Source organism: Cherax quadricarinatus, chromosome 26 (assembly GCF_038502225.1).
Source record: "Cherax quadricarinatus isolate ZL_2023a chromosome 26, ASM3850222v1, whole genome shotgun sequence".
In the NCBI taxonomy this organism is placed as follows: domain Eukaryota; kingdom Metazoa; phylum Arthropoda; class Malacostraca; order Decapoda; family Parastacidae; genus Cherax; species Cherax quadricarinatus.
This window is the reverse complement of record NC_091317.1, coordinates 34,061,136-34,076,375: the sequence shown is the minus strand read 5'-3', so window position 1 is coordinate 34,076,375 and position 15,240 is coordinate 34,061,136. Positions and strand designations below refer to the sequence as shown.

Below are 15,240 nucleotides of genomic sequence, written 5' to 3'. Positions count from 1 at the left end.
ACAAAGTACTTGGAACACACATGGTATGCAAGGAAAGACTAGCAGGGAGGATCCACAACAAAGGAAGAACAGGTAGAAGCTGAACATCCAAGAGAATTCAAGATGTGAGCCCTTTTTTAAAGAATGATTTTGGTATATTATGACAAAAAGAGAAACCAAAAAATTCTGACAAGTGTGCAAACAAAAATCTTTGAGTGTGCTGTAACATGCAAAATAATCAGCTAACATGAAAATTTTAGTATTGTCTACTGTAGGATTCCATGGCATCAAGTTATACGAAAAATAACACGGAACTTTTTGCCCCTCTGACCAAAGTTGAGCCTGAGGTTTGAGTGTTTGGGGAAAAACAGCTCCTTCCTTTCCCCACTGCCACCCATGCTACCTATGGCTACTCTCTAGTAGGAGCATCACCTATCTTCTGCACTCCTTTTTTATCTATGGATATTAGCCATGATGATGCTGCTGCTGCTGAAGGCACTAAGAAAAATAGCCAATACCAATACTTTGGCACACCTTCATTTCTATAATTACAAAGAGACAGAACAAACTCAAGGTAGCAATGTAGACAGCCTGTACTGTCAGCACAGACAGCCTATGCTGTCTGCCAGCTTAGTTCATATTTCGCTGCATTTAAGTGCTGCCCTCTGTAGGCTTACCCAGGTCGGTAGGGTGCTGGGCCCATTCGTCCTCACTTCCCCGCCGACTGACTTGAGAGGTACAAGTGCTCCCCCTCCACGGACTGGCTATCGGTCATCCCTCACATTGCCCGTTGTGTACTCACTCCTATCCAATTAAAGCCAAACTAGTCCACGGCCATATCATTGCTACCTACGCTACCTCCACTGGCACTAAACCGTTGTTCAACAGCAAGAACAGTAATAACATCACCAAATAAATTTTAAAAGTTATGACAATGTGACTGTACACAGTATTACCCTAAAAGCTATGAGAATTGGCAGGTAGACAGCATCAAGTCCAATATAACCACCAATGTGGGTGATAACATTCTCAAAATTATTCAAATTATTAGCTCCAGGAACACACATTAATGTGACCTCTGTTGTGGACAATAAATCCAGTAGTTTAAGTCATTCGTGCCAGGAAAATACAAATCCACCAGTCTCACATTTGGTTAATGACAATTTTGTGCTACTTCAATTAACTTACCATAAATGATAACAGGCTGATCAATTGGCGTGACACACACACACACACACAAAATGGTCGATACTGATACTCGGTTGCAGACAATAACATCAAAATTAGCAGATACCTGCCAATACTGATACCAATGCTTTAACATACCCCTAGCTGGCAGTTCCCAATATGCCCAGAGTGCATGCATCAAATTTGAGTACATTGGAGTCATCACTTGTGTATGAATATATTAGATATGTTAAAGAGTTAAGTAAAGGCCATAAACTTAAAAAAAAAAAAAAAAATAGCACTGACTTGACTTTTAGTAAAGAGAGCAAAACTTACTGCCTAAGAAATCATTTTGTATAAGTATGCGGTAACGTTCATAATTTGCTTGACGCTCTTCCCAATCTTCTTCTGCCGTTAGTTTCTGCGATGATGCTGACAGTGGTGGTAGGTCATCTAAGTGTGCACGGACATCAAAACGATCTATCATGGAGTCAGAATCCCCACGCCAAGGCATCCTGAAATAATTATGATACAGGTGAAGAGAGGGAGTGTGTGTAAAGGTAGAAAGTTTGAAGTGAACATAGAAAAGAGTAAGGTGAAGAGGGTATCGAACTATTTAGAAAAAGAAAAATTGGATATCAAATTGGAGGAGGAGGAGTATGGAAGAAGTGAATGTTTTCATATAGTACTTGGGAGTTGATGTGTCAGCGGAGGGATGTATGAAAGATGAGGTTAACCACAGAACTGATGAAGGAAAAAAGGCAAGCGGTGCACTGAGGTATATGTGGAGACAAAAAATATTATCTATGGAAGCAAAAGGAATGTACGAGAGTACAGTAGTACCAACACTCTTACATGGGTGTGAAGCTTGGGTTGTAAATGCTGCAGTGAGGAGGCAGTGGAGATGTCCTGTCTAAGGGCAATGTGTGGTGTAAATACATATTATGCAGAGAATTCGGAGTGTGGAAATTAGGAGAATGTGTGGAGTTAATAAAAGTATTAGTCAAAGGGCTGAAGAGGGTTTGTTGAGGTGGTTTGGTCATTTAGAGATAATGGATCAAAGTAGAATGATATGGAGAGCGTATAAATATGTAGGGGAAGGAAGGTGGGGAAGGGGTCATCCTTGAAAAGATTGGAGGGAGGGGGTAAAGGAGGTTTTGAGGGCAAAACTTCCAGCAAGCATGCGTGAGTGTGTTAGATAGGAGTGAATGGAGACGAATGGTATTTGGGACCTGACGAGCTGTTGGAGAGTGAGCAGGGTAATATTTAGTGAAGGGATTCAGGGAAACCGGTTATTTTTATATAGCCGGACTTGAGTTCCGGAAATGGGAAGCACAATGCCTGAACTTTAAAGGAGGGGTTTGGGATATTGGCAGTTTGGAGGGATATGCTGTTCATTTTTATACATACATGCCTCTAAACTGTTGTGTTCTGGGCACCTCTGCAAAGACAGTGATTATGTACGAGTGAGATGAAAAAGTGTTGAATGATGATGATGAAAGTATTTTCTTTTTGGGTCACCCTACCTGCCTCTGTGGGAGATGGCCAACTTAAAAAAAAAAAGAGGCAGGCAGTAATTTCATGTATTAGCCAGGGAGGTAGTATAACATCTCTTAGGAATGAAGAAGAGCTGGATGTGAGTGGGAGAGGTGCACGAGGCATTGGGTAGATTGAAGAGGGGCAAAGCAGCTGGGACTGATGGGATCATGGCAGAAATGTTAAAAGCAGGTGGGGATATAGTTTTCGAGTGATTGTTACTTTTGTTCAATAAATGTATGAAAGAGGGGAAGTTACCTAGGGATACAGAATGTGCATAGTTTCTTTATATAAAGGGAAGGGGACAAAAAGAGTAAAATTATAGGGGAATAAGTCTACAGTCTCCATGGGGAAGTGGAACAGAATTCTTCCTCTGCAAGCTATGCGTGTTGTAAGAGGCTACTAAAATGCCGGGAGCAAGGGGCTAGTAACCACTTCTCCTGTATACATTATGAAATTTATAAAGGAGAAACTTTCGTCTTTCCTCCTAGGCCACCCTGCCTTGGTGGAATACTGCCGGTTTGCTGAAAGCAGTTGTTTACCGAGTATACCTGACCTGGTAAAGTGTATGGTAGGGTTATTACTGGAAGAATTAGAGGCAAGATGGAGAGCAGGATCGCAGATAAACAAGGAGGCTTTAGAATGGGTAGGGGATGTGTAGAACAAGTACTTACATTGAAACATACAAGTGAATAACATTTAGATAAACGTAGGAAAGTTTTACTGCTTTTATGGATTTAGAAAAGGCTTATGATAGGGTGGATGGGGAAGCAATGTGGCAGGTGTTGCAAGTGTATGGAATAGATGGTCAGTTACTAAATGCAGTAAAGAATTATGAGGATAGTGAGGCTTGGGTTAGGGTGTATAGGAGAGGGGCAGATTGCTTCCCAGTAAAAGTAGGTTTTAGACAAGGATGCTTAATGCACCATGGTTGTTTAACATATTTATATACGAGTTAGTGGACAAGTTTGGGAGGGTAAGTAAAGGAAGAAAGTTTATAGTGAACATAGATAAGTGTAAGGTGATGAAGGTATCAAAGGATTTAGATAAGGAAAAATTGGATATCATATTGAAGGCAGGGAGTATGGAAGAAGTGGATGTCTTCAGATATTTGGGAGTTGACTTGTCAGCAGATGGGTTTACGAAGGATGAGGGTTAGCCATAGAATTGATCAAGGAAAAAAGGTGGGGGTGCATCAAGGTATCTGTGGAGACGAGGAACATTACCCACGGAGAAAAAGAAGAGAATGTATGAAAGTACTATGATACCAACACTCTTATATGGGTGTGAAGCATGGGTTTTAAATGTTGTAGCAAGGAGGAGCCTGGAGGAAGTGGAGATGTGTCTCAGGGCAATGTGTGGCGTAAATATTATGCAGAGAATTCGCAGTGTGGAAACAAGGAGGAGGTGGTGTGGAGTTACCAAAAGTATTGGAAGGGTTGTTGAAGTGGTTTGATCATTTAGAGAAGATGGAGCAAAATAGGATGACTTGGAGGGTGCATAAATATGTACTGGAGGGAAGGCGAGGCAAGTGTTGTCCTATGAAAGGATGGAGGGAGGGGATAAAAGTGGTTTTGTGTGCAAGGAATTTGATATATAGCAGGCATGTGTGAGCATGTTAGATAGGAGTGAAGACAAATGGTTTTTGGGACTTGACGAGCTGTTGGAGTGTGAGCAGGGTAATATTTATGAAGGGATTTAAGGACACCGGTTAGCCAGACTCGAGTACTGGAGGTGGGAAGTAGAATGCCTATACTTTAAGGGAGGGGTCTGGGATATCTGCTGTTTGGAGTGACATCTAAACTGTCCTATCTGAGTACCTCTGCAAAGACAGTGATTGTGTGTGAATGATGGCGAGTGTTTTTCTCTTTGGAATTACCCTGCCTTGATGGGAGACAGTCAAAGTGTTAAAACAAATATTTCAAGAAAAAGAGGATAAATAAAGAGAAGATATAATATAGGGAATAATGACAATGTGTTGGATTATGTCTTGGTGGATAAAAGTTTATGGGTAGACTTCTGGATGTGCACATTTATAGAGGGGCAACAGATGTATTAGATCATTATTTAGTTGTAGCTACAGTGAGTAAGAGGTAGTGAGGGGTACAAGGAAATTGGCATCAAAATGTCTCAATGCCCCCCACTACAGTGCCATCATTTACTGTATGGTTCACTTCATTGTTCATAAACCCATCTGCTGACTAGCCTACTCCCAAGTATCTAAATACATCCACTTCCTCCATACTCCCTACCTCAATCTAATATTCAACCTATCATTGCTTAAACATTTTGATACCCTCATCACTTTGCTCTTTTCTATGTTCACTTTTAATTTCCTACTTTTACATATCCTTCCAAATTCATCCATGAACCTTAGCAACTTGTGCTCACAATCTCCAATAAGAACTTTCTCATCAACCAAATAACTGTGATAACTGCCACTGTGCATAAGATCCAAGATATTTTAATCCCACACCACTCCAGCACCCTACCACTTATTCCGTATATTTGCAACATCTGCTACATGGTTTCCCTATACACTATCCTATGACGAGTTATAAATGCACGCGAAAGAATAAAGAGTTTTTTGGTGCCTTCAACAAGGATATTGGGAATTTTTCTTTATGAATACAGTAGCAGTAGAAGAGTGGAATAAATTTAAAGATATGATAGTGCTACATACATTGGAAATTTAAACAAAACTCGTATGGATAGGATGAGCATATTAATGAAGACAACCTCAAGCATAGCTCTGCTCCTGCAACTACAATAATTATTTATTTTGAGAAAACCCAATATACAGGAACATGTATATTAACTGTGTAAAACATTCATTCTGAGACTTGGCAAGTTCTACATTTCTTGACTAATGTTTACCAAAAAAAATACAAGCTTACCACATATGCACCAAAAGGTCATAAGAAGGGAATCTGGCTGACATATGAAAAAATGTAAAGCCATAAACAATCATAATCCATATACAATTAACAGAGCCAGATCCTCAAAAAATTCCAAATTTTTCTTGACCTATTTTTATTAAAAAAAAATTATGAGGATACCAGTCACCAAAGATCCAACAAGTGCAATTGGCCAATTAATAAAAAATTAAAACCAAAATTTAATTTTAATCCTTCATATTTACCATTGCTTCTCCCTTCACCATCAACTGTCTCAATCTTAGTCTAGGTTGAGGCACACCTGTTATGAACTTGGGAATACATATTTCCCAATTTCTCTTCATTCCCTCCCTTAAACAAATTCCCAATTCTGCATTAGAGCAACCCAGCTTCATTTTCTTCTGAACCAGCACAAGATCTCCAGCTGAAATCTAGCCACAGGATATTGTTCAAAATATACTTATTGTATTTCCCCATGTCCAAATCTGTTTTCTTTCTCACAAATATCAACATAAACCAGTTCAGTTGTGCTGGGCTTGGCTGATGGCATAAGAACAAATTTATTTTTTATTTTATTAACACATTGGCTGTCTCCCACCAAGGAAGGGTGGCCCAAAAAAGAAAAACTTTCATCATTCACTCCATCACTGTCTTGCCAGAAGTGCACTTACATTAGTTATAAAACTGCAACATTAACATCCCTCCTTCAGAGTGCAGACACTGTACTTCCCATCTCCAGGACTCAAGTCAGGCCTGCCGGTTTCCCTGAACCCCTTCATAAATGTTACCTTGTTCACACTCCAACAGCACGTCAAGTCCTAAAAATCATTTGTCTCTACTCGCTCCTACCTAACATGCTCATGCTTGCTTGCTTGAAGTCCAAACCCCTTGCACACTAAACCTCCTTTACCCCCTCCCTCCAACCTTTCCAAGGCCAACCCCTACCCCATCTTCCCTCCACTACAGATTTATACATTCTCGAAGTCATTCTATTTCCCTCCATCCTCTCTACATATCCAAACCACCTCAACAACCCTTCCTCAGCCCTCTGCATAATAGTTTTGGTAATCCTGCACCTCCTCCTAATTTCCAAACTACGAATTCTCTGCATTATATCCACACCACACATTGCTCTCAGACATGACATCTCCACTGCCTCCAGCCTTCTCCTTGTTATAATGTTCATCACCCCTGTTTCACACCCATACAAGAGCATTGGTATAACTATACTTTCATACATTCCCCTCTTTGCTTCCATGGACAAAGTTCTTTGTCTCCACAGACTTCTAAGTGCACCACTCACATTTTTCCCCTCTTCAATTCTATGATTCACTTCATCTTTTATAGACCCATCTGCTGACACATCCACGCCTAAATATCTGAATACATTCACCTCCATACTCTCTCTCTCCCCTTGTACTGTGAATTCACATGCACTTGAGGGAAATTTGTACAACCTTACTATCCTCAGTGTTGGAGCACCACTTCATCTAAGAGCACACAGTTTTTCAGATTATCAACAATAAACTAATATTTAGCATTATTGTTTTTATAATATCTGCTGTTTCCCATCAAGGCAGGATGACCCAAAGGAAACCACATTCACCATCATATGAAGTTTCATGCAAGCAATCTGACAATGCTGTTGAGGTACTGCTTGGAATAAAACAATTTAAATCCTTGAAATTATAACATTCATTATAACTGAAATCTTCCAGACTGCATCCTAAACTAATCCAATGGTGTGCATAACAAAACAGCACGATATGCTATAGTGTTATGGAACTTTGCCAAAAGATGAATATCTGCAACAAAAAATTTAATTTCCAAAAGGATTCCAGGAAAGATATCTTAAAACCAATAAATTACACTAACAAACCTTTACATTTGTATTTTAATTGTAACCACTTTCATATGTTCATACAGTCTAGAAGAAGAATGAAGTTTTTAAAAATTATAGTGGAAACTAAAATTGAACAAATTCATAAATATCTGCTTGAAATGGAAACTAATACTTACATGCTGCCTGGAGCCTCAGCAGCATAGGCCACAGCTGGGTCCAGGTGAATTTTAACTGGACGGCCATGGAGCTGGATAAATTGAGTAGGATCCTGTTTCTGCAATAATGAGATATTCAGTGTTATTACTTAAATATAGCTATGCTTAATCTTCCCTAGAGCAAGAAAGTGTAGTCTAGATCATGAAGCTTGATATTCTTAAAAAATTATTTATATCTATACACACACAGGAAATGGTATGGTGATACCGACAAGATGTGGAAAAAGACACTAATGTACAGTTCAAGACATTTATTAGAACTGTACATTAGTGTCTTTTTCCATACCTACCATCCGACTTACGACCTGCTCGACTTACGACCTGCTCGACTTACGACCACTCGACTTACGACCGTATTTTTTATGCCAAATTTCTGGGAAATAAACAACTATTTGTGTTGTACACAGTGTTTATTACCTCATCTTCTGTATATAGTCCTACTGTCTTCAAGTTATGTCCTGGAATTTGTATTGATAAAGCCACTGGATGGCGAAACATCTACAATAAAGATACCCAGATGTTGCACACGTCTTAATTTCAACCAGAATGATGTCGAGTTATTGGTGAATATTGGAAAGCCAGTGGCATTAGGTGACAAGGAGAGTAACAGGTATAGTGGAGGAACAGAAATCAGCAGGAAGAGAAAAGAGAAGGGAGAGTTTCTGAACACACATTATACTAATAGTTGTAGTGTGAGAAACAAGATGGACGAATTGAGATTAGTTGCAAGTGTGGGTAACAATGATGTTTTTGCCATAACCGAGACGTGGTTTAATGTGAAAAATAGGGACATGCCAGAGAAGTGGCAGATGCAGTTCAATGTAGATAAGTGCTAAGTTTTAAAGTGTGGGAATGTTCGTAACCCTAGCACTTACCAGCTTAATAATGTTGAACTTAGCCTTACAGAATGTGAAAAGGACTTGGGGGTTATGGCAAGCAGCAACCTTAAACCACGACAGCAATGCCTAAGCATGCATAATAAGGCAAATATATTATTGGTATTTATATCAAGAAGTGTAAGCAACATAAGTCCAGCGGTTATACTACAGTTTTATACATCATTAGTAAGGCCTCCCCTAGATTACACAGCTCAGTTCTGGTTTCCGTATTACAGAATGGATACAAGTTCATTAGAAAACATTCAGTGAAGAATGACAAAATTAATTCATAGCATTAGAAATCTTCCTTATGACATTCACTTCTAAGACGAAGAATGAGGGAAGACATGATTGAAGTGTATAAGTGGAAGATGGGTATTAACAAAGGGGACATAAATAAGGTCTTGAGAACATAAGAACATTAGAAAGGAGGAACACAGCAGTAGGCCTGTTGGCCATACCAGGCAGATTCTTCACAATCCATTCCACCAACAAAATATTTGCCCAATCCAATTTTCAATGCTACCCAAGAAATAAGCTTTGATAATTCTATTTACCCATGTGCAAGTCCCACTCAAATCTAACCCCTCTCACTTGTGTATTTATCCAACCTAAATTTGAAACTACCAAAGGTTTTAGCCTCGGTAACCCTACTAAGGAGACTGTTCCACTCATCAACTACCCTATTTCCAAGCCAATACTTTCCTACATCCTTTCTAAATCTAAACTTATCCAATTTGAATCCATTATTGCAGGTTCTCTCTTGGAGAGAGATTCTCAAGACCTTATTTATATCCCCTTTATTGATACCCATCTTCCACTTATACACTTCGATCGTGTCTCCCCTCATTCTTCGTCTAACATGTGAATGTAATTTAAGGGTCTTCAATCTTTCTTCATAAGGAAGATTTCTAATGCTATGTATTAATTTAGTCATTTTACACTGAATGTTTTCTACCGAATTTATGTCCATTCTGTAATAAGGAGACCAAAACTAAGCTGCGTAATCTAGGTGAGGCCTTACTAATGATGTATAAAGCTGTAATATAACCTATGAACTTCTGTTGCTTACACTTCTTGATATACATATATCCCAGTACTCTGTTTGTCCTATTACGTATGCTTAGGCATTGCTGTCTTGGTTTAAGGTTACTGCTTATCATAACCCCTCAAGTCCTTTTTGCAATCTGTATGGCTAAGTTCTACATTATTTAACTTACAAGTGCTAGGGTTATGGACACTCCCGAGCTTCAGAACTTTGCATTTATCTACATTGAACTGTATCTGCCACTTTTCTGACCAGGTATTGAGTTAGTCTAAATCCTCCTGAAGTTCCCTGATATCTATGAGTCAATTATCCTATCTTTGTGTCATCGGCAATTGTAATACCCTCATCAAGATCATTGATATATATTACAAACAACAACGGGCCCAAGACTGATCCCTGTGGAACACTACTCGTTACAGATCCTCACTCGGATTTAACCCCATTTATGCCCAATCTACTCCCTGTCTGTGAGCCATGACTCGATCCATGAGAGCACTTTTCCCCCAATGCCATGAGCTGCCACTTTCTTTAACAGTCTTTGGTGCAGTACTCTATCAAAAGCCTTAATAAAATCTGAATAAACAATATCAAATTCTTCATGATCAACACCCTCAAAAGCTTTACTGAAGAAAGTTAATAAATTAATTAGACAAGAACGGTCTCTCGTGAATCCATGCTGAGTATCATTAATCAGATTGTGCTTATCCAGATGGCTTCTTATAATCTCAGCTATAATTGACAAGTAATTTGCCTACAATTGAGGTCAGGTAATCTGACGATAACGGCTTGTCTCCTGTTTTAAAAGTAGGAATTACATTAGCCATCTTCCACATATCAGACACTACACCTGTTTGAAGAGAAAAATTAAAAATATTAGTTAATGGTTCACAGTTCCATTTTGCATTCCTTAAGAACCCTTGAAAAAAGCTCATAAGGACCTGGTGATTTATTTTGTTTCAGTCAGTATTTGTTTCATAACCATTTCACTAGTGACTGTGATGTTACATAACTATTTAAAATCGAGCACATTTCATTCTCTTTGTCAGTAAGATGCCCATAGTTATTTTAAGGGGACCTATTTTATCTCTAACTTTTGTTCTATACACCTGGAAAAAACTTTTTGGGTTAGTTTTCAAATCCCTAGCAAGCTGGAACTGATGGGATCATGACAGAAATGTTAAAAGCAGGGGGTGATAGTGTTGGAGTGGTTGGTACTTTTGTTTAATATATGTATGAAAGAGAAGGTACCTAGGGATTGGCAGAGAGCATGTATAGTCCCTTTACAGGGAAGGGGGACAAAAGAGATTGTAAAAATTATAGAGGAATAAGTTTATTGAGTATAACAGGAAAAGTGTACGGTAGTGTTATTATTGAAAGAATTAGAGGTAAGACAGAATGTAGGATTGCGGATGAGCAAGGAGGTTTCAGAGTGGGCAGGGGATGGGTAGATCAAGTGATTACATTGAAGCATATATGTGAACAGTATTTAGATAAAGGTAGGGAAGCTTTTATTGCATTTATGGATTTAGAAAAGGCATATGATAGAGTGGATAGGGGAGCAATGTGGCAGATGTTGCAAGTATATATGGAATAGGTGGTAAGTTACTAAATGCTGTAAAGAGTTTTTATGAGGATAGTGAGGCTCAGGTTAGGGTGTGTAGAAGAGAGGGAGAATACTTCCCGGTAAAAGTAGATCTTAGACAGGGATGTGTAATGTCACCATGGCTGTTTAATATATTTATAGATGGGGTTGTAAAAGAAGTAAATGCTAGGGTGTTCGGGAGAGGGGTGGGATTAAATTATGGTAAATCAAATACAAAATGGGAATTGACACAGTTACTTTTTGCTGATGATACTGTGCTTATGGGAGATTCTAAAGAACAATTGCAAAGGTTAGTGGATGAGTTTGGGAGTGTGTGTAAAGGTAGAAAGTTGAAAGTGAACATAGAAAAGAGTAAGGTGATGAGGGTATCAAATGATTTAGATAAAGAAAAATTGGATATCAAATTGGGGAGGAGGAGTATGGAAGAAGTGAAAGTTTTCAGATACGTACTTGGGAGTTGACGTGTCGGCGGATGGATTTATAAAGGATGAGGTTAATCATAGAATTGATGAAGGAAAAAAAGGTGAGTGGTGCGTTGAGGTATATGTGGAGTCAAAAAACGTTATCTATGGAGGCAAAGAAGGGAATGTATGAAAGTATAGTGGTACCAACACTCTTATATGGGTGTGAAGCTTGGGTTGTGAATGTAGCAGCGAGAAGGCGGTTGGAGGCAGTGGAGATGTCCTGTCTAAGGGCAATGTGTGGTGTAAATATTATGCAGAAAATTCGGAGTGTGGAAATTAGGAGAAGGTGTGGAGTTAATAAAAGTATTAGTCAGAGGGCTGAAGAGGGGTTGTTGAGGTGGTTTGGTCATTTAGAGAGAATGGATCAAAGTAGAATGACATGGAGAGCATTTAAATCTGGAGAAGGAAGGAAGGAAGGCAGGGTAGGGATCATCCTCGAAAAGGTTGGAAGGAAGGGGTAAGGGAGGTTTTGCGGGCAAGGGGCTTGGACTTCCAGCAAGCATGCGTGAGTGTGTTAGATAGGAGTGAATGGAGACTAATGATATTTGAGACCTGACGAGCTGTTGGAGAGTGAGCAGGGTAATATTTAGTGAAGGGATTCAGGGAAACCGGTTATTTTTATATAGCTGGACACGAGTTCTGGAAATGGGAAGTACAATGCCTGCACTTTAAAGGAGGGGTTTGGGATATTTGCAGTTTGGAGGGATATGTTGTTTATCTTTATACATACTACATGCTTCTAAACTGTTGTGTTCTGGGCACCTCTGCAAAGACAGTGATTATGTACGAGTGAAATGAAAGTGTTGAATGATGATGAAAGTATTTTCTTTTTGGGGATTTTCTTTCTTTTTGGGTCACCCTGCCTTGGTGGGAGACGGCCGACTTGTTGGGGGGGGGGGGGGGGTAGCTTTTATTATCCCATTTTTAATGTCCCTCTTTATGTCAATATACTGATTCATAAGATGACCCTCACCTCTTTTGATATGCCTATAAATTCCTTTCTTCTGCCCTAAGAGATATTTGAGCCTATTATTCATCCATTTTGGGTCATTTTATTCAATCTAATTTCTTTATATGGGATAAATGTTCTTTGAGCAGTATGTACAGTGTTTAGAAAACTGTCATACTGATAGCTCTCTTCATTACCCCAGTCAACAGATAAGTGTTCTCTAAGCCCGTTGTAATCTAAGCGAAAATCTGGGATAATTACTGAATTATCCCTACTGTCATATACAGTGGACCCCCGGTTAACGATATTTTTTCACTCCATAAGTATGTTCAGGTGCCAGTACTGACCAAATTTATTCCCATAAGGAATATTGTGAAGTAGATTAGTGCATTTCAGACCCCCAAACATACACGTACAAACGCACTTACATAAATACACTTACGTAATTGGTCGCATTCGGAGGTAATCGTTATGTGGGGGTCCACTGTACTTCCATTCTCGAGCTAAGCAATCCTAAGCTCCTCTAAGTTGCTGGTAGAGTTGCTCAAGAGAGGACATCTTGGTTCAGATTCACAGAGAGCACACAGACAAGTCTTCACTGAGCTAAGTATAGGTCCTCTTGAAGAGGATCTCTCTTCAAGAGAGAACCCACAATAATGAATTAAAATTAGACAAGTGCAGATTTAGAATGGATATTGGAAAGTATTGGTTTGGTAATAGGATAGTTGATGAGTGGCACAGTTTGCCTAGTAGGGTTATTGAAGCTAAACCCTTGGGGAGTTTCAAATTTTGGATGGATAAATACTGGAGTGAGAGGGGTTGGATTTGAGCGGGACTTGCACACGAGTAAATAGAAATATCAAAACTTATTGCTTGGGTAGCATTTTTTTCTGTTAGTGGGTTGGATTTATGAAGGACTAGCCTAGTATGGGCCAACAGGCCTAATGCAGTGTTTCTCATTTCTTATGTACCACTACTACTTTTCCTTCATCTCTGTCCTCTTCCTTTCCCCTTGCCTATATATATTGGCTCCCTCACTCTTTTGTTTTAGTGTGACTTTCTGAATGGTCCAAGTCAGAATGAATCATCATCGTAAGCTTCTCTCTCCTACTTGCGGGTTGTGTGTCCTATTCCAGTCACAGTATTGTGCCTTTTTGTTCTTTACTTATCTCTAACCCTATTGGACCTGCCAATCCTGTGCCAGATTACTCTACCCCTTCCCAAATTTTTACTTGCCCTCATACGCGTCCTCGTTCCCTATCCCAACAACCAACCCCCCTCCTCTTCCCAAACACCTCCTTCCCTTCAAAGTACTGTTGCCTATCCCTGCCCTGCCCTTGATAACTGAACCTAAAAGCTTGGGTAGCTTTAAATATAAGTTGGGTAAATATGAGTGAGAAAGCTTGGATATGAGCTGGACCTGCTTAGCATGGACCAGTAGACTTCCTGCAGTGCTCCTCTAGTTTTAAGTAACAATGTTGAGTGTGAGTAGGAAAATCTATAAATCTTGCTTGTCTAGAAAGGCCTTGGTGTACAGTATCATGAGTGCCGATATCACATAAAATACTAAATGAATTTGAAGTGCTCCATATTAGACAGCTAGGTACTACACAGTACTTACAATTTTTTCATAGTATTCTCGTCTTCGTTCAGCACGACGCTTGTAGTCAACTAGCATTCCACGTATCTTACGTTCTTGCTTTCTTGCTTCATGCCACATACTGTCTGGCATTTACCTGAAGGAAAAATTATTGCAATAATAGATAGCAATAACTCTTTTTAATGCTCCAGCTCTCCCCCAATGAGGTAGGGCATTGGATTACCAAAAGTATTATTCAGAGGACAGGATGGAGAAAAACCAGGATGACTAGGGGGGAGTATATTAAATTTGGGGTGGAAAGGTGGGTAGGGATTATGCTAGGAAAGGCTGGAGAAGATAAGTAGGGATTGTGCTAGGAAAGGTTGGAAGGAAGGGGAAAGGTTTTGAGTGCTAGGGTCTTGGAGTGAGTTGAAGTGCTTTAATTTTAAGGTGCTGTTGAATGTGAGAAAGGCAACGTTTATACAGAAATTCAGGGAAACCAGGTAGCCAAACTTTATTCTTGGAGGTGAGAAGAACCGTGCCTGCACTCTGAAGGTGTGGGGAGGTTGCAATTTGGACAGTCATCTGAACTGTAGTATCAATGTGATTCTGACAAGCAATAACTGACAAATATATATAAAAAGCACCATTCCCAATTTGAGAACGATTTAAATAGAATTGATTAGTGGACACCAGCACATGTGAATACTTGCATGAACCTTTGCCTTGTTACATTTCACTTTTGAAAATTTGTAGCCATTTGGATGAGACACTAAGGTTGAAAACCTTAGAGGAAGAGGGAAAAAATTGGGCAACCTACTTAAAGGTACTCTTTCAGAGATACTGAACAACATGAAGGGGAGGAAAATATGTGCTGTAAACTGCCATCTACAAGGACAAAGGATGAGCAGGTTATGACATTGTGCTCGTGAAGACCGTGGCTCAGTTGGTAGTGAACTTGGTTTGTATACCAAAGATCCATGACTCAGTCCCTGGCACAGGTAGAAATGTTGGGCACGTTTCCTTACACTGGCTGTCCCTGTTCACCTAGCAATAAGCAAGTGCCTGGGTGTCAGTCAACT

At 39.5% G+C, this 15,240-nt stretch overlaps 1 protein-coding gene across 3 annotated transcripts in view; it reads right to left on the bottom strand.

Annotated features, from left to right (window-relative positions):
* Positions 1-15,240, bottom strand: part of LOC128691725 (CLK4-associating serine/arginine rich protein) — a 71,918-nt gene that overhangs the window by 34,779 nt on the left and 21,899 nt on the right. For 2 of the 3 annotated variants that reach the window (XM_053780624.2, XM_053780623.2), the window contains exons 2-4: positions 14,201-14,315; positions 7,599-7,696; positions 1,483-1,661 (exon numbers count right to left, since the gene is read on the bottom strand). In XM_053780624.2, coding sequence (XP_053636599.1) covers positions 1,483-1,661; positions 7,599-7,696; positions 14,201-14,311 — 388 coding nt within the window. In that variant the 5' untranslated portion in view covers positions 14,312-14,315. Of the gene's footprint in view, positions 1-1,482; positions 1,662-7,598; positions 7,697-13,021; positions 13,075-14,200; positions 14,316-15,240 lie in introns of those variants that run through there. The other variant, XM_053780625.2, reaches the window with a different exon arrangement.